Source organism: Oryx dammah, unplaced genomic scaffold (assembly GCF_014754425.2).
Source record: "Oryx dammah isolate SB20612 unplaced genomic scaffold, SCBI_Odam_1.1 HiC_scaffold_25, whole genome shotgun sequence".
In the NCBI taxonomy this organism is placed as follows: domain Eukaryota; kingdom Metazoa; phylum Chordata; class Mammalia; order Artiodactyla; family Bovidae; genus Oryx; species Oryx dammah.
This window is the reverse complement of record NW_024070209.1, coordinates 31,681,410-31,700,584: the sequence shown is the minus strand read 5'-3', so window position 1 is coordinate 31,700,584 and position 19,175 is coordinate 31,681,410. Positions and strand designations below refer to the sequence as shown.

General features: G+C 37.5%; 1 protein-coding gene across 22 annotated transcripts in view; it reads left to right on the top strand.

The window, feature by feature from the left end:
• The window catches only part of NRXN1 (neurexin 1), a 1,211,037-nt gene that overhangs the window by 1,165,554 nt on the left and 26,308 nt on the right, over positions 1 to 19,175 (top strand). For 15 of the 22 annotated variants that reach the window (XM_040224802.1, XM_040224806.1, XM_040224800.1 and 12 more), the window contains one exon: positions 14,246 to 14,333. In XM_040224802.1, coding sequence (XP_040080736.1) covers positions 14,246 to 14,333 — 88 coding nt within the window. The remainder of the gene's footprint in view (positions 1 to 14,245; positions 14,334 to 19,175) is intronic. The other 7 variants (XM_040224801.1, XM_040224820.1, XM_040224818.1 and 4 more) reach the window with 1 other exon arrangement.

The window sequence follows — 19,175 nt, the reverse complement described above, 5'->3', positions numbered from 1 at the left end:
CAATATACAGCCTTGAGGTACTCCTTTTCCTATTTTGAACCAGTCTGTTGTTCCATGTCCAGTTCTAACTGTTGCTTCCTGACTGGTTTGGTCAATGCATAATGCTGATACACAAAGCACAGTTTGGGGAGAGAGGAGGCCAAAGGTCAGAGAAGATTTTTTTGTTTAAATTTGTCTTGCCTTACCATAAAAATAGGTTTTATTTCTCAACCAGGAATAGTGCTAAGTATTTCATTGATCATGATCTTCTTAATTCTTACAACTATACCACCAGGGTTAGTACAGCATTCCTCCCATTTTATAGAGGAGAGGTTAAGTGAGTCACCCAAGTTCTAACAACTCTAGATTTAAACTCAGGTCTAACTCCAGTGTCCATGCAGAGAGTCACTGCGAGGCAGTATGCTAGCATACCTCAGTTTGTCAAGTGAAAGCCTGATGTGAGAAGCAAGAAAAATAGCTCCACCAGAGAGGCTCGCTCTCTCTACCCTAAGTGTATCCACTCTGCTGCTGCTGCTGCTGCTGCTGGTAAGTTGCCTCAGTTGTGTCCGACTCTGTGTGACCCCATAGATGGCAGCCCACCAGGCTCCCCCGTCCCTGGGATTCTCCAGGCAAGAACACTGGAGTGGGTTGCCATTTCCTTCTCCAATGCATGAAAGTGAAAAGTGAAAGTGAAGTCACTCAGTCGTGCCCAACTCTTCGTGACCCCATGGACTGCAGCCTACCAGGCTTCTCCATCCATGGGATTTGCCAGGCAAGAGTACTGGAGTGGGGTGCCATTGCCTTCTCCATATTCACTCTAGGATACACTAAATGAATCACTAAATGAATCACTGACTCTGGATATATAGTTGAACCGTTGCATGTCAGCATCAGGTTCCACCTATAAACACAAGCCAGCATACTCCTCCTCCATCTTTCAGCTAGCAAGGTGGTCAAAGATAGTAAGGCCACCTCTTCCTTCTTACATTGCACATACCCCTCCCTACAAACTCAGATGAATGCCAAGGAGGCTTGGCTTCTATTTGACTAAACCGTGGGCGGCGGGGGGTGGCGGGGAGCAGCGGGGAAGACTGAGGAATTTGGAGTCTAGTTCCAGTAGAATTTCTTGGGATTAATGAAGTAAGAAAAACCATTTTGAGAATTAGCAGAGTAAAAATATTACTGGGTACTCACTTACCAATATGCACTGCCTTCAGAAGGAACTTTGCGTTTTGAGGCAGCTAAGTCTTGCATATTTTAAACCATAAACCTTGACTCTGAAGCACCTGGACTTGCTTGTTTGAGGGCTTCTCTGATGTTATTTCTAAGATAGTTAGAAAATGTTGCTTATCTGATCATCTAGATTTTCATCTCAAAGCAGACATGAAGGAGCAAATTTGAAGACAGAAAGGGCATCTTTTAAACCTGACAGTGATAGACAAAAGAGAAAAACTAGTAAGAGTAGGCATCAGCTAAAACATGGAAGGGTGGTTTGAGGACCTCTGGAGCAGGCCAGTGATACTATTCTTTTTGGCATCTGAGGTCCTTACTGTGTTATAAGTAGCACTGATGCTCATAACGGTATTACCAAGCCATCAAGAAAAGCTTGTCTTTTTGTTTACATGATGACACTTACATGTTTCCAAAGTTCTCATAATGAGAAGTGATAAGATTAAGGGATTTCAGAGGTGTGTGGGGGAGGAAAAAGGTTCATCCAGGTAGAGAGGCATGATAGCAACTTCCAGGAAACATGTTAGAATTGAAAGGAACTGATTGTAAATGCAAGGCGAGAGAGAGAGAAACTGTCCAAAAGAGGACATGGTTAAACATTCAGAGATAGAAGGGTTTTACATGTGACCTTTACTTATCACAACATTTTTAAACAAAGAAAAAATGTGTATAAATAGTAGTAGAAGAAGGGGTCAGTCATGGCAAAACTAAATAAAATTCGTTGTTTAGTCTCTAAGTTGCACCCAACTTTTTTGGGACCCCACAGACTGTAGCCTGATGGGCTCCTTCAGTCCATGGAATTTTCCAGGCAAGAATACAGGAGTGGGTAGCCATTTCCTTCTCCGGGGGTCTTTCCAACTCAGGGATGGAACCTGTGTCTCCTGAATTGGCTGGCAGGTAACTTACCATTCACTAATGGTGCAGTGATTTGCCCCTACACATCTGACTGTGCCCACTTAGAGTTTCCCTCTCTTTACTCTAAGGGAACTGGAAAAAAACAACTGAAGAGTCCCCAGACTCTGAAACAGTAGGATTTGACAAATGCTTGGTTACATCATGCAACTAGGGAGAAAAAAAGAGAAGCCCCTGGGCTTTTCAATATACTGGCAATATTATGATGTTTTTTGAGGTGTTTTTAAAAGAGCTCTCAATTCAGTTATGTAATTTACTCTGTTTATAGGATGTTTAAACACGGATGTGTGTATTTAAGCCAGGAAATTGTACTTAGTTTGTGAAGGGGATGCCTGTGTCTGAAGTTTGCAGGAATCCAGGGCTAAGAATCAGAGAAGGCAATGGCACCCCACTCCAATACTCTTGCCTGGAAAATCCCATGGACAGAGAAGCCTGGTAGGCTGCAGTCCATGGGGTCGCACAGAGTCAGACACAACTGACGTGACTTAGCAGCAGCAGGGCTAGGAATAAACTTTTCTTTTGATGTTGCAGGGAGGGCAGAGCAAGAATGTATACAGGGCCTGCTTTACTATTTACATAGTAAATACTCTCAATAACATCTTCTAAGTGCCAACCCCTGTGCTAAACAGCTTGCCTATCTAGCCCTAGAGAATTTCATCCTCATAAAAATTCTGCAAAACAGGTGTAAATAATGTCATTTTTTACAGAGCAAGAAACCTAAAGAAGCTAGATAACTTTCCCAACATCATGTAGCTAATAAGTGGTAGAGTTACAATTTCAGCCTAGTCAATTTAGCTCTGACACTCATGCCCCTTCCATGCTCAGGGGTCAAAGAGAGATTTTCTGCTCATAGATGGCCTCTATTTATCATACACCTGAAGTTCTCCAAACAATTCTAGGCAGATAAATCTGGTTCCAGATTATATTCCTCCCTTGCTTAACCTGTTATCAGTCAAAGGTATTCAGTAAATGATTGTGAATGGATGAATGAGTTAGTGAATAAGTGAGTGTATGGAAAAATCTATCAAAAGATGTAAATTTCAAGAGTGCCTCCTATGATCACTTACCTGATGGCTGGTCCCAGCCATATTTATGTGATTTATTTCAGGAAAAAGACAAAAGTTACATTCTGTAGTTGGAATTTGAAGGAAAACATTCTAAAGGCATAGCTTCTTTATAATCTAATGAAAGTATTCACAGGGTAAGACTATTGAAATAGAGTGCAGAGGAGAGTGAGTTGGGGAAATATTATCTAGGAAAAGAAAGAACAAACAGAATAGCTGTCATTTTTTTTTTTTCACCTTTCTCCAAAGCAGGCTATATCTTATTGCTTTCTCAAAGGAGCAGAGATGCTTCATAAAAGCAGGCAGACCAACTTATTGCAAGACATTTTTAGCTTTTCTTTCCTTCTAACTTTCAGTCATTTTCTCTTTACAGTTAAAGATAATGTTACTTTTTGGTATTTATCTACCATAAATCTCCAGCCATGAGGTATAATGTAAAAACCAGTTATAAAGTTTCATTGTCACTTCTAGAGATGGTAGAAGGCAAATAAAATCTTTCAAAAAAGTGTGATTTTTGCCACAATTCTCATCTGCCACTCTTAGGAGTTATACTCCTGGAAAATAATCTATACTTTCTCACTCTTATTTTGAGATTTAATGAGCTGTTATAAATAAGCAATTGTGATGAAAATACACTCAGATGTAGTGAGCTTAGAGAGGATGACCATCAGGAAAAGATTATTTGAAATGATTCTACCAATTCAAGTGCCACATATAATATTTCTTCTATTTTTAAAGATGAATTCTTCACTCAACTTTATTCATTCTATTTTCACAATCATAATTATTTTCATCAAGTGCTGATATTGAAATTGCAGGTGGTTAAAGAAGCCAATTTTAGAGTATGATAAGATTTTTTCCCATCTTTGTTGAGGTATAATTGACAAAATTGTTTTAGGTTATATGAGTTGATGTTTTGCTATCCATTGTGAATTAACCATTACAGTCAATGGTGATGACATTTTAAATCTACTCTATTAAACCATGATAAATGTAATAGGTGTTCAAGGGCTATAATCATAGAAAAAAATCCTGTCCCATGGAAATATATGAAATAAGATAAAACATATAGCTAGGCAGTTCAAAAACTTTTAGATTTAAAAACAATTTGGAAAGGCACATACCTCTACTGTTCTAATGCACTAAGAAAGTACTGTTCAGTGTCTTATAAAAGTTCATCCTCATATTTTTAATCCATCTAGGGAATGTGACCATGGGCAGCATTACAACTATAAATACTGATACAACCACTATAATAAGAAGCATTGGATGCAAGTATCACACTTAGAATGAGTCTCTTCTTCTTCTCCCCTCAGCACCCCCTCTATTTCTTCTCCTTCTGTCTCTGTTTCTCTATCTCTCCTTTAATTAGCAGTATTGCTAAGTGGTCTCTTTTTCTTATTTTCTGTTCATTGATTTGCTCTAGATATAACAGGGCATGAGTCAACTCAATTGTCACAATCTTCTAAGTCCCAGAAAAGTGAACGAGAAGGAGAGTTTCAAGGGAACTCCAGTAGCCCTGCATCTGTACAGTAACTCCCTCAGAGCTCTGACCTGGAGAAGAAGAAATGACAGAACTACACGTGTACTGGCACTGCCCATCTTGTAGGTTACCAGTGAGATTGAAATACTTGTACTCAGCAAGCGGTGCTGAAAATCACATCCCTATATAAAAGGGATCGTCCCAAGAATTAGCAGCCTTTATATGAAGGGCCATTTGGAGTGAGAGATACAGATCTTATTCGAATAACTGAGGGGACAAAAGGATTTTGTGACATGAAAATGAAATATATTCAGTTAAGTGGATATTTGACTGCCTTCCTTAAGCACTTCCTAGAACAGTTCTTCATATTGTCATGTGAGGAAAAAAAATAACTCTGTATTAGTTGTAATAATAGCATATAAACATTGCTTGAGAGAACTTTCTATATTTATAAAGTGCTTTCACACATTTCAAAATGGATCCTCATAATATCCCTATGAGATGGAGAAGTTATTTTGTCATATACAAATGATTGTATATACATTTTTCCACATGTATATATAATACATATACACATATATATATTTACATATATAATATACATATTCTTATGTACTGTTGCAAACACAGAAACCTTTTCAAGATGGTAATACGACTTATAAAAGCCAGATCAAGACTTTATATATATTTCATATTATTGATCAGCATGCAATGAAGTAAACTGAAGTGGTTCAACAGTAACATATTCCAAATACATATAAGGAACCAAAGTAAGTACGCATCACAAGGAGTGAAATAGTCAGATTTTGAAGCTTGGAGGTCCAGTTTAACTATAACCAGCAAGGACTCCATCTTCTTAGTTCATGAACACAATAACATTTTAACAGTTAAGCCAGATCACGTTTACTCTTAATCACTCTACTAGAAGCGCTCATAGAGATGCTGCTCAGATACTAGGTAAGATATTGGTATAGAACCTTGCAGATGTACAACAAATGGGTCAAAATAAAATCCGAAAACCAGCTGTCAATTATATCCACATTATTTCCAACCACATCCCTATTTCTTGCTGTTGCGTACTTCAAGGATTGTGTGGGGTGGAGGTTCTCATTTATTTCCAGGTTACAGCTCTATCAAGGGAACTTTTCTCATGGTCCTGCCCTGCAGGGAAGAAGTGTTCTGGATGACTAGCTGCTTATGGCTCCTGCTATACCTTGACTTCAAACCTCCAGTTCTAGGGGTCTGATGTAAATGAGACCATCCTGATCAGTGAATACATATTTAGATTGCAACTGGAGAAGCAACCAGTATTATTAACAAATGGTCACTTCCACTTATTTATTCCTAAGATGTAATGAGATAATCTGACGAAACCCGAATGATGGTTATGTGAGAGAGACAAAGATAAATATCTCATCGCCACTTATGTTGTGAAAACTGAAGTTAATAAGAGAGACTTTGGAAGTTTTCATCAGTGGATTAATGAGAAGAGAGACAGAGTCCATTGAGTTAATTTTGTAGCCAGTGTGGCCTGCAGTGCTCTAAGTCAAGGAGAAAAATAGGAAAAGTTTCGATAATCTACATTTTCTTTCTGTCTTGAAGAATTTAGCTGTGCATTTATATGCAGAGATGGGAGTCCAGGTGTTTAAAGTCTTTCAAAAAGTAAGTTAAGAAAAGTAACACAAGTAAAGAACTTTCTGGGTTTACTCCATTTCAGAGCAACATTGCTGCTGCTAAGTCGCTTCAGTCATGTCCGGCTGTGTGTGACCCCATAGACGGCAGCCCGCCAGGCTCCCCCGTCCCTGGGATTCTCCAGGCAAGAACACTGGAGTGGGTTGCCATTGCCTTCAGAAATATTGTTGTGTAAATATTTGAATTTTCGTAAGTGGAGTAAACAGGTAAACTCGAGAAGTCATTTTATTCCTTTTTTAGCGCCACGTCGTGTGCTGCCATACCCAGTGGTGTGATAGCGGTGGATATGTCTCCCAGGACTCCTGTGGGCTTTCTTTATGACACATTTAGTGGTTACTTATGTAAAATCCAATACTTTCCTTTGCCACCTTTTAATTTACCTTAAATTTATTTCATTTTGTATCTTTGTAATCACATCAAACCCTTTAAAAAACAAAATGGTTTGAGATGGATGGATAAATGACTAGGTAACTGGATGAGTAATGAATGGAAGGATAGAAATCACCTGGAATGACAGTCAGTCATAATCTACTGGGAGTCAGAATTATCTCATAGTCTTGCTATTCATTTGCAGTATAATTGGGATCAAACAAAGAGACTTAGTTTTCTAGCTTCCGTTTCCTAATATGTAAAATCAAGAACTTGGACTAATGATCACTAGGGTCTGACTCAGTCCAAGAAGATAGATAACTCCTTGACTAAAGCATGATTCCATTTGCTAGCATGTTAAATGCCAACAAGGGAAACTTGGATTTGGGGGACATGTTGTTGAAACTATCCATCATAGGCCTTTTACAATTATCAACTGTTTTGGCCTCATTACCAGTAAGGATTTTCAGTTCAACCTGTGTAACTAATTAGTCTTTTCAGTCATAATAGTTAGCCTAAAGATTCACATTTACATAGCTAGAAGCATAGATTTACACTGTAAATCTGTCATTATTTATTTAATTTGGAAATGTCCAAATCCATTTCAGAAAAATCATTGTTCAAAACGAAAACAAACCAAGAGGAAATGCGTTCAATCACATGCATATTCTAGTTTCCCTTTTAGCATCTCCACTCCACTACCAGCACTCTTTGGAGGTCTTACACTCCCAAATTCTAATTCATGGGGGATCCAAGAGAATAGATTATTCCAATTCCTTTCTGAAAATTTAAACTTTCCTTTTAACTTTTCTTTTGGCTAGTGCTCCTACTTGCTTTGGCTTAAAATGGAAATGAGCATAGAGGTCATCAGTATCTCAAAGAAAGATAAATTTTAAAAAAAAGAAGATTAATTTCAAACTTCCTGATACCACGTTTGTATTTTGCAGGGACTTCCCTTGTGGCTCAGAGAGTAAAGAATCTGCCTGCAATGCAGGAGACCCAGGTTCAGTTCCTGGGTTAGGAAGATCCCCTGGAGGAAGGCAAGGCAATTCACTCCAGTATTCTTGCCTGGAGAATCCCACGGACAGAAGAGCCTTGTCAGCTGCAGTCCATGGGGTCACAATGAGTCAGACACAACTGAGCAACTAACACTCTTTTGTATAACTTTGCTAAAATATAATTTTTTTGTTTCATTAAGCAGGGATTCAGTTCATTTCTTCCTCTCATAAGTTCATTTTTCTATGGCATTCTTTCCACATCCCTGTCTTCCCCTTTAGAGTTTTTCCTGTTAGGATGACCAGTATCAAATGCATATAAAAATGCATGTTAGAATGAGTAAGGCATTCGTGATACTTTTATGTGGTAAGTTTTTCTATCCAGTTTGTTTGCGCTGTTCTGAAACCATTGCATACATTTTAAACAGCCAAGAAATTCTGAAGAAAATCGAATGACTTTCAAGTCTCATTTCCAAGAAGACAGCTGATTTTATGGTCACTTTTTATAATAACCTAAAGCATCAACTGAGGGGAAAAAATTAAAGAAATGTGAAAGCTGGCTATTTTCAAGGATATTTCAGTTTTTCCCTAAATATTCATGAATGCCAATGTTCAAACATTCAAATTGGGTTAATAAGTCTACAAACGGGTATTTTTTTGGCACTTAACTGTAACACTCAGAGTAATAGTACCTTCACCTGCATTCTGCATAAGCATGTTGTTGGTAAATATTTAATGAAGTAATAGAGATGGAGGCACTCTTACATTTCAATCAAAATAAGCTATTAGCTTGATTGTTGTTGTTTCTATTAATGAGTGAATTGTTCCTATGCTTTAGAGTAGAATGGGCACAATCAATTATTTGCAGCTGTGAATCACAACTTACACTCTCTCAGGTAGTAACCATATTTTGTGCCCATCAAAAAATGCTGTGCCCAGATGAGTGACTAATTTGTTGGTGACTAATTGATCTTCTGGAGAAGGCAATGGCACCCCACTCCAGTACTCTTGCCTGGAAAATCCCATGGACAGAGGAGCCTGGTAGGCTGCAGTCCATGGGGTCGCTGAGTCAGACATGACTGAGCGACTTCACTTTCACTTTTCACTTTCATGCATTGGAGAAGGAAATGGCAACCCACTCCAGTGTTCTTGTCTGGAGAATCCCAGGGACGGGGGAGCCTGGTGGTCTACCATCTATGGGGTCGCACAGAGTCGGACACGACTGACAAGGCTTAGCAGCAATTGATCTTCATGTTCTTTGTTACTCATGTGCTGTAGCTAAAATGGATCCTTCATGTATTGGATCTCAGGTTATTATTATTATTATTAGATTACTGAGCATGGGATTGATATCTTTATGTGGCATCTGCTACTCAAAGAAACAAATGAAAAATAAGAACCAAAGCTTGACTGAAATGATGGAATATGCAAAGTTTCTAAAGTCTTTCTACATTTTAAATAGGATTAACTAAAATTACCAATATGATATATTTCTTTAGTGGTTTGATTTGATCATATTGTTTGGGAATTCTATATATGTCTTACAATTGGGGTTTTTTGTTTTTGTTTTATTTTATTTGTACTTTTTCTCCTTTGGTGAAAACTCTAACTTTCCCCACCTAAAACTTCTTGCCATGTAGATTATCAGTGCAATGGTTCAGACCTAGTTTGAGGAGTTTGTGTCGCTAGTTGTAAATCCTGGCTTTTTTTTTTTTTTCTGGAAAATTCACCTAGTGATAAATCTGATAGGGAAAACTGTCAGATTCAGTGCTGAAAGGCAGATATGAATATTCTCTTCCTTCCTGAGCAGCTTCATGTAAACAGAAGTATCAGCCAGAACAAGTGTCCATCAATTAGTCAAATACATCACATGTTAGGTGGCACTGTACTCAATCAGTTGTCTCAGTCAGCTTAGTCTAAGCGTCCATCACAGCCATGAGAAACTAGAACAAATACTGTTACAATGAGGGAGCACCGTTGCTCGAGACAACTATATTTTATGTTGTATTTGGATGTATAGCTGAATAGACTGCTGCTGTGTTTTGTTTTGTTTTTTCCCCTCTCCTGGCTGCACACTGCTTGGCATGTGGGATCTTAGTTCCCTGACCAGGGATCAAAACCATAAACATGCCTCCTGCTTTGGGAGCATGGAGTCTTAGCCACTGAACCAGCAGGGACGTCCCCTACTGTTGCTGTTTAGAAACAAAGTTTCAATTGAAATTTTAGAGTAAATCAAGAATTTCTTTGTGGGTATCAAATTCATATTGGACGTCTTTGCACAGTTTAAGTGTGCTCCTTTCCTTACAAAGCAGATTTGTCCTGGTAGAGTTTGCTTGTAAGTGTTTCCATTAGAATGTTTCAGTCTTCAGCAAAACTGTTTACCACGAGGGATAAAGTTTAGCAATGCTATTCTGAGCAAGGATATAATATTACAGACTAAGTTTATCCATTCTCATATCTTCTTACCACACAGATATGCAATTGTGCTATATTCAAAAAGCAAATATGCCACAAATTCCGTCATTAAATGTGGTGATAGGCAAAAAGTCTCTCTGCAGAAGAAAAATACATCAGTGTTTCTCTACTTTCTAATCCACTGAATGGTCACTACCTAATAACTCTGAACATTAAATAAATTAATGTTGACTTAGTATGTAAAATAAACTAAAAATCAGCCACTTCCTGATTTTTCTAATGTCTTACTATACATTAAAAACTTCCTTTCCCTCCCATTCTGAGTACATTTTTCTCCCCTATGCCAGGTTGATATTGATCCATAAAACATGTAAATTAAGTTTCAGTGCCTTTAATTCTTGAATTGTGTACAAGTCATTTTTCCCCTAAAGGTAGAGAAACATAAAGTAGTTTTAGCAGACATTTTGAACAAACACAGACATTGGCCATGAAAATGTCCAGACCACTCTGAATTAAGGAAGACCAGCATGCGCTTTGACCTATGAGTGGTTAAATACACAGTTAGGGACACTTATCTAAATGTATGGTTATGAAAAGACAGTGCCTTTGCTTGATCACTATTCTGTCTTCTTCAGCAGGTCGTCTCTTTTCTGGAAAAGGTTATAAACATCAGGGAAAAGTATATTGAAGAATAGAATTGATTAATGTGACATATTTGAGTTTCTTCTACCTCTCTTCAACAGCATGTCATAGGGAGACCGTTCTAAACACAGTGAATTAAACTTAAATTACACAGCTTTGGCTAGAAAAGTGTTTAGTTAATTCAGCCCTTGGAATGAAATTTGATTTTCCTCCCTACACTTGAGCCACTTCCTGATTTTTCATACAGTGATGATTTCTATCAAGGCATCTATTGATTTGAGATCTTTTATTCACAAGACTGTTGCTGGATTTTAATTTCTGAGAGAAAAATATGGAAAAAGTGTATTGTTTATATCAGGGAAAGTACACTAAAAACTAAAATATAGATGTACAATAGGGTCCTATTTGTACGGTGACTTTTTTCCTACTGTAAAGGGCTATAGGAGGTACTATTTATTCTATGACATCTTTTGTTATTTTAGGTACTGTGATTTGTGAAAGATAACACTGAGAACATTCTGACACTTTCTGTTTGCTGTGGAATTGTTCCAGGAGGCTGTGGAATTGTTCCAGCAGGCTGTGGACTGTAAAAAATAGGTCGACTTTTAAAGCAAAATTTAACTTGTGCAGCCTAAATAATTTAGTTTGCCTGAAACACTACACTGAGTTACTCATTTCTTGTCTTTGAATTTCTTTTAGGAAGAAACCTTTATCATTTATTTCTTATGTTTGACTTTTAATTCAGAATTTAAATCTAGGAAGCAAAAGATGGAAACTTAGTTCAACCAAGTACCAATAGAGCTACTCTATTCTTGTATAAAAACTAACAAGAGATGTAAAGTTGAGAATAATTCACATGTACAACTTCTAGTTTAATATCTAAAATTAAGTTATATAGTGCAAAAAATATTAAATCAGTGCTCCATTTGTGACACAATAATGTTGATACTATCACAGCTTCTGTAAATATTTCAAAGGTGCTCCTATTCTAGTTACTTTCCATGTACTAAGTTCATCTTTACAACAACAGTGACAGTGCTCTCCAATTTTTTCAGATGAGAAAAACAAAGAACAGAACAGTTTTTGAGGTTTTAGAGCAGAGGTTCTCAACTTCTGCACTATTAGCACTTTGGAAACTTTGGAGTCAGATCTTTCTTTGCTGGGGGTGCTGTCACATACATTTTAGAATTTTTGGCAGCATCCCTAGTGACCACTCATTGAATGCTAATAGTAGCTCACCTACTCCCATCCTCCACCCAGCTGATACAACTAAAATGTCTCCAGACATTACCAAGTGTCTTCTCAGATGGAGGAAGGGAGAGGGGACCACATCACTGCCAGGATTCGAGACACTACATTAAAGAATTTGTCCACATGCTGCTCCTTCCGCCACTCCCCCAGCCAAGAACAAAACAACGTCCCTTTCTGGATTTCATCGATAGAGTTAAAATGCCTCAAGGAAAATGAGAAATTTTTTTCTAACTTGAAATTAATATTAAAGAGTATCCACTGTAGTTTAAAAAAAAAAAAAAAAGTAGCTTTCCACTCGAAGTTGGCTTTTGAAAAGCAGATTATCAGTTCCGGGGCAAATTGGAACAATTGACCTGGCAGACCTCTTAATCCAATAACTTGTTATTATCAAGTCAGTTTGGATGTTATCCTGAGAGACGTGCTCGTGCCAAAAGAAGGATGTGTTCTTGCCTTTTAAAGCTCACTTTAATGAAAGATACCTACGTGACTATCACACCAATTGCTGGTGGCTATCACTGGCATTAAAAGTTACAATTCCAGGAAAACCAGCATATGAACTTCTTTTAATATGACAGCAACGAAATAAATGAATTTGGTCTCCAAACTTAATTGCCGAAAGGAATTAAAAGAAGAATAATGTGAAACCATCTCAAAATACTATTAAAAATACTATATAAAGTTATATTGTGAAGCACTAACTTCTGAACAAATTCTTTATTCTTAATTAATTAAAGACCTTGTACTTGAAACATTTTGAGCCTAATTTTTGTCACAAATATACATCATCCCTTGTCTCCATTTTTCAAAGTGACACTGTTCTCTTAATATTTATATATTTATACTTTACCCTCTATTGGGGTTTCCTGATGACTCAGAGGGTAAAGAATCCTTCTGCAGTACTGGAGACCTGGGTTGGATCCCTGGGTTGGGAAGATCCCCTGGAGGAGGGAATGGCAACGCACTCCAGCATTCTTGCCTGGAAAATTCCATGGACAGAGGCGCCTGCTGGGCTACAGTCCATGGGGGCACAAAGAGTCAGACATTACTGAGTGACTAAGCACGACACACTTTACCCTCTATTAGATACTCCCTTAATAAAAATATATTTTATCATATTTCTTATTTTTTCTTTCCTTTAAGACTCCTATTATAATTCTACTTTTCAATAAGGATTTCATCAATATTGCAGTTCTGAGTGTTGTCTAAACAGTTATAATCTCTTAATCCTTAACAGATGTAATGAGATATTTTCCTTCTTGTACCTTCAATTCTCTCTGTGTTGCCTTAGCTTTAGCCAAATATGATGCAAACCTTCAGTTTCTATGAAATATCTATGCTGAGTTTACTGCTGCTTATAAGTGACAGTAAAGAATAGCCTTTAATGCTTGTAAATATGTTGATTATGTGACTAACTGCTAGGATTTACACACTCTGCTTTTTTATTACACTGATGGTTATCTTCTTTGCTGTAAGTGCAATGAAGCAACTAAAATGTCACAAAGAAAACTGTCACCTCTATCCTACAGCATTTATTTTATTTCATTTATTCTGAAACTTTAATGGTGGCAAAGACAATGGGGAAATAATGCCTGTTTTTGAATATTACAAAGATTAGAATTGAGTGTGAAAGCTCAACAAAACTGTTTAAAAATACCTTCCATGAACTATATTTGCTTCCCTTTTTGCATCAGTGAAAAAATATTCTCTGCTTAATCTGCGTTTCCTAATAAAGACAGGCTATATCTCAAAGATACATTGAATTCTAGTTGGTCATGAATATAAAAGGTTATAGCTGTTCTGCTTTTAGGAAGCCGAGCACAAGCACAGCATAAAGTCCACTGAGGCATACCTTGTAGCACTCCAGGGCTGTCATAAATTTCAGATCATCTGTTTCTGCCAGGCTGTTTTTTAAACCGCTGTCTGCTCCTGTGTGCAGCTTCACCGTGCAGTTAAATGGATGGGTATCTACAAGTTGGCTGCCACCTAGCCTCATGAAAAGTAAGCTAGAATCAAGGTTTCACAAATATTGCCAATTCTTCCATGAGGAACCTAACATATGTTGAGTGTAAGCTCTGTGTCCTTGGGAAGGGAAATATTGAATTTGGTTTCTCGATCTGTCAGGTAAATGCAAATGGTGTTTAGTCCGCAAGACCAAGATGAAAAGATCTGTTAGGTCCTGTTAAAGTAATCTACTGAATGTGATTCTTTTACAGACCACAGATGACATCCTTGTGGCCTCAGCAGAGTGTCCCAGTGACGATGAGGACATTGACCCCTGTGAGCCGAGCTCAGGTGGGTTAGGTTAGTCGACTTTTTTTCTTACTTTCTTTGGCTCAACTGTAAATCTTTGTTGCATGCTATAGTCCTTAAAAAAAATATCCTGCACCTATATCTAGAAGTCCTTAGTTTATAGTTTTTATATGGATACAGTTACCTACATTTATTGGGGAAAAAAAGGTTTTAAAACAAAACCCACCAAGATTATGTATTTCAGAAAAAGCAGTAGGACAGCACACAAGGCTCATACCTCATTGTTCCCATTCTATTAGCTCACAATGTAATTTTCAATATAATTATTTAAGGGGATCTCCCTTAGGTCACCTATAGTAAAACTGTAAAGCTTAAAAATTGCATTGCATTGTGGAAAATTATTTGACCTTTCTACTGACAAAAAGTCTTCACCTTTCATTCTGCCAGCAAATTATCTTAAGTGATATATTTCTGAATTTTGAAAGTTAAGAGTATTATGGTAGTACAGGTACAGTCTTTGATTCATTTAATAGAGACATGTTTGAGTCTTCCCATGTCTCCCTAAAATTCAAGTTGATGTGTTTTAACTCTAGGTGATACATAACTTACCCTCCTTCTTTGTGATAAAATATGATTAATACATAAATACAGCTTCCCTGGTGGCTCAGTGGTAAAGAATTTGCCGGCTAATGCAGGATCCCTGGGTTGAGAAGCTCCCAGGAGAAAGGAATGGCTACCCACTCCAGTATTCTTGTCTGGGAAGTCCCATGGACAGAGAAGCCTGGCAGGCTACAGTCCATGGGGTCACAAAAGAGTTGAACATCACTTAGCGACTAAGCAACTGCTGTTTACCTGCAGCCTTGTACCATCAAGTGGTAGCTGTGGACCCTGAAAACGAATGAATCATAGCCTGAGTTTCATCTACATACTCATAATACCAAGGATTAGGGTAATTTGCATTAGTTTCTTTTGTAAGCAGTTTCTTAAAATTCAGTAATTGTCTTGTTTAGGGTTCAAATCATTGAGGTAGGTATGGACTCACCACTATGGGATAATTCATGACTTCTGTAGATGTCACCTGTTACCCCAGGAGAACTTCATATCATAATTTAAAAATTAATATGTAATTCTTCTGAAGAATATCATTTTTATCTACTCATTCTGATATTTCAATAAAAAATGATTCATGATACCTATGTTTTACCTCCTTTTGAATATCACTTCCCTGCACCACTGGCTATGACCACTGACAGTCAGCACTTAGAGCAGCTACTGAGTACCCATGAGGAACAGAAGCTCAGCTGTCATCTCTCAGCAGGAGAAGGTCTTGAAGGTCCATCCTGGCTGTCTTCCCATCTTTCTTTTTCTCACCTCCATCCCACATATCGAAATTCTCAGCCTCCAGAACATTTTTTACATACAGTTATTAGAATGTGACCTGATTTCCTTTTAGTTGTCTAGACAGACGTGGTCCTTTCCTGATACAGTTCTGGGCCCCCTCTTTTTTTTATTCTCATTCTATGTTAGTCAAAAACTTCTATGTTAGTGCTTTTTTGTTCATTATGTCAGTCCACCTCTGTGCCTTATCCCTCCCTCAAATGTCTTTTTTCCCCATTTCTCTTATTTTCATGTTCCTTACCATGACTGTCTTTTTTGGTATCTTCTCTGAGGTCTCCCAGCATGGATCATTCATAAAACCAAGTCTGATGTTTGTTATACACTGATATGTGTGTGTCTTAACATAATATTGAAAACAGTCTAGGTTCTTACTAATTATAGTACTTGCTGATTTTCCTCTGAGCCAAATCCTTCTTTTGCTGTCTGAGTGGAGGCTAATATTTTCTTTATATAGAATCCTCACCTTGAGTACCTAGTAACTTCAGTGTAAGAAGTCTAATTACATTGTAAATGGTCACTTTTTTTTCCCCCTTCTTGAGTATAGTTAAATGATCCATTCTTTTAGCCATTGCTCCTAGGTCTTACTACCTTTTCCTTATAGACTAGTTTTCTGTCTTTCCCTTTGTCTAGGTCTCTGGCTCTGAGAAGAGAATGGTGGGCATGCAGAAAGAGAGAGATTATCACCCCTTCTTTTTTTTTTAAACCATTTTGTCATCTTCCTCTTCTTTTTTATTCACTGGGCTTTGTTAAATATTATAACACCAAAAGCAAGGAGCAGCTTGTTAATAACATACTCCAGATATTTTTTCTGCTTCTCTTTTCTTTACTAATTTCTCTTTTATCTGAAACAGTAGCATTTGTTTTTCTGTTCATTACTTGTTCATTAGCATATAGTGAGAATCTTCACCATGTACGAAAAGCTCCCTGAGCAGGAAACCCCTTTGTGTTGTTCCATGCAAGATTTGTTGCATGAATTTTGATTTTGTTCCACAGCCTGGAAATCTGCTGCTGGATGTTCAAGACACAGTAGGAACTGACCCCATCTGATGACAGCTACGATCCTCTTGTACCAAATCTAGTTTTACTTGCCCTCCTGCCTCAGTGTTTCTTTCCTTATTCCCTAGTTTTCAATCCATCAGTTCTTCTCAAAGCTTAAACCAGAGTCTGTTGTTTTATGGCGTCTTCCACCATAGGCTTTTCTTGTGATCTTACCTCCCCTAGATGGTATCTTGAGAGTATAGTCCATGCGTGGTTTCTCTTTCTATATTACGTTCTGTGAGATCTCTTTTCTCCACTGCATTCTTCTATCCAGTTCCCTGTAATTGTTTTAAGACCATCTTTAATAATGCATGCAATGTTGCTCTTTTGGCATAATTGGCTGTTTGTATGACAGCTTCTGGTGAAATTCTTAGTTCACATGATTTTTTTCCTATTTTTCAACTGTTTGTTTTTAATTGAAGAGTTGTTTTTTGTTATCTTCTTTAAATATTGTTTACTGCTAGGATAGCCTTCCTCTGATCTCTTAAATAGCTTTTCCTTACTTGCTTTGTGTCTTGAATACATAATAAAACAACAGAATAAAAAATTGCAGTTGCTGATATTATTAGACTTTGGATACTGTTAGATATACTTTGATAAAAATTATGTCAGATATCAGCAGGTTTTATTTGGGGAAACTGTTTGTTTAGGAAAGTAGTATCTTGGGTTAAATATTTAGAATTGGATATACTTGCTAAGCAAGAGAGGCAGGTTCAGTCCCTGGGTTGGGAAGATCCCCTGGAGGAGGAAATGGCACCGCACTCCAGTACTCTTTCCTGGAAAATTCCATGGACAGGGAAGCCTGGTAGGCTACAGTCCATGGCATTGCAAAGAGTTGGGCACAACTGAGCACCCACGCACAGCAGCAGCATACCTGCTGTGCACTTTTGCTACGCCTTAAGCAAGTGAAGACAAATATTTTTGTAAAGAGATCCATATTTACTTTTATAGGTAGATTACCCAACTGTTCTGTATATTTCATACCAATGTCTTTCAGTCTTCCTAAATATTTACATATGAAATTTCTCTAATCACCCTGTCCAAAACTCTCCCCAAAATGCCTTCTTCTTCTCTGAAAATGTGCTATGCTTATCATTTAGGTATCTTCCTAAAGCTACTGAGTACTCACTAAGGCATTAATGAAGTGAACAGGAAAAATCTGGCATCATCTGGAATGCAAGTAAATTAACACCTTTTATGAAATGCTTGATAAATTTGAATACCATGTACTTCCACCCAGATCTCTTAATGAAGAAGGAGGTTGAATATTTATTTGGTGGATTGTCAGTCTCACCACTGACCAAAGAGTGTTGAGAATTGTTGTGCACTCACTGTTGTGTTAAGCTCTGGGGAAAAAAAAAACAGAAAGTCTGCACCTTCAGTTCCATTCTACAAAAGGACAACATTCATTTTACCCGTTTTTCAGCTATTCTTTATAAGGAACAGGATCTTTATTTTTGACATTAAAATAACACCTGTTTTTCAGTTTGTTACAAGAATTAAAACTAACATACTGGACAGAGGAGCCTAGTGGGCTATAGGTCATGGTGTCACAAAGAGTTGGACATGACTGAAGTGACATAGCATAGCATATATATAAGATACCTACTGCAATGCCTGGCATAAACTAGAGCATAAATGCTGGCTTTTCTTTTGCCCAATTCAGTTATATAAAAAAGAATATTCAATCTACTTTTTTCCCTTTTACATAAAGCTGTTACTTTTCCTGGCTGAAAATTGGTGGGCAACTGATGAAACCACTAAGGCCTCCTGATGGGAACTGTACATGTTGAAACTAGATCAGGAGCAACCCCCTGTGTGGGAACACATGGAACTCAGTTATACTTGATTCCAGCCACACTGTCTGGTTTGGTTAGCATCAGATGACAATTTCACATTGTTATAAATAGTGTTTCAGAATATGAGAGGGTGGCTGTTCAATCCAGCAGGTCTAATTGAACCCCAACTCTTAATCGACAGGTGGAAATCTGAAGCAGCCATTGGTAACTAGGTTGCAGGCCACCGTTGTCCTAAAATGCCTGATTTTAGCTGTCTGGACGTGTGAGAAGTGGCTGACTTTTCCTTCATATTTTTGTCAAAAGCACTTGCTCCTTCTGTGCTTTCCCTTCATCCTAGAGATATGGTTGTTAGAGTAAGTGAATTAATACTTGGATAGCTTGTGATAGAACAATGCCTTGCTCATGATATGTGCAATATGAATGTTTGCTGTTATTAATATATATATTATATAAATATACATGTTTTCCAAGATGTTTCACTAAACACAGTTTTTATGAAACAGACTACTTTGGTTTATTAATAAACTGATACATAATGACACGATAAACCACTGAAGTTCCACAGTCACCTTTAATCATGTCACATCTTAATTTTGAGGACTTCTTCCAAATAGATTCTTTTTACTCATAACTCCTGAAGAAACTGGAAACAGTGATT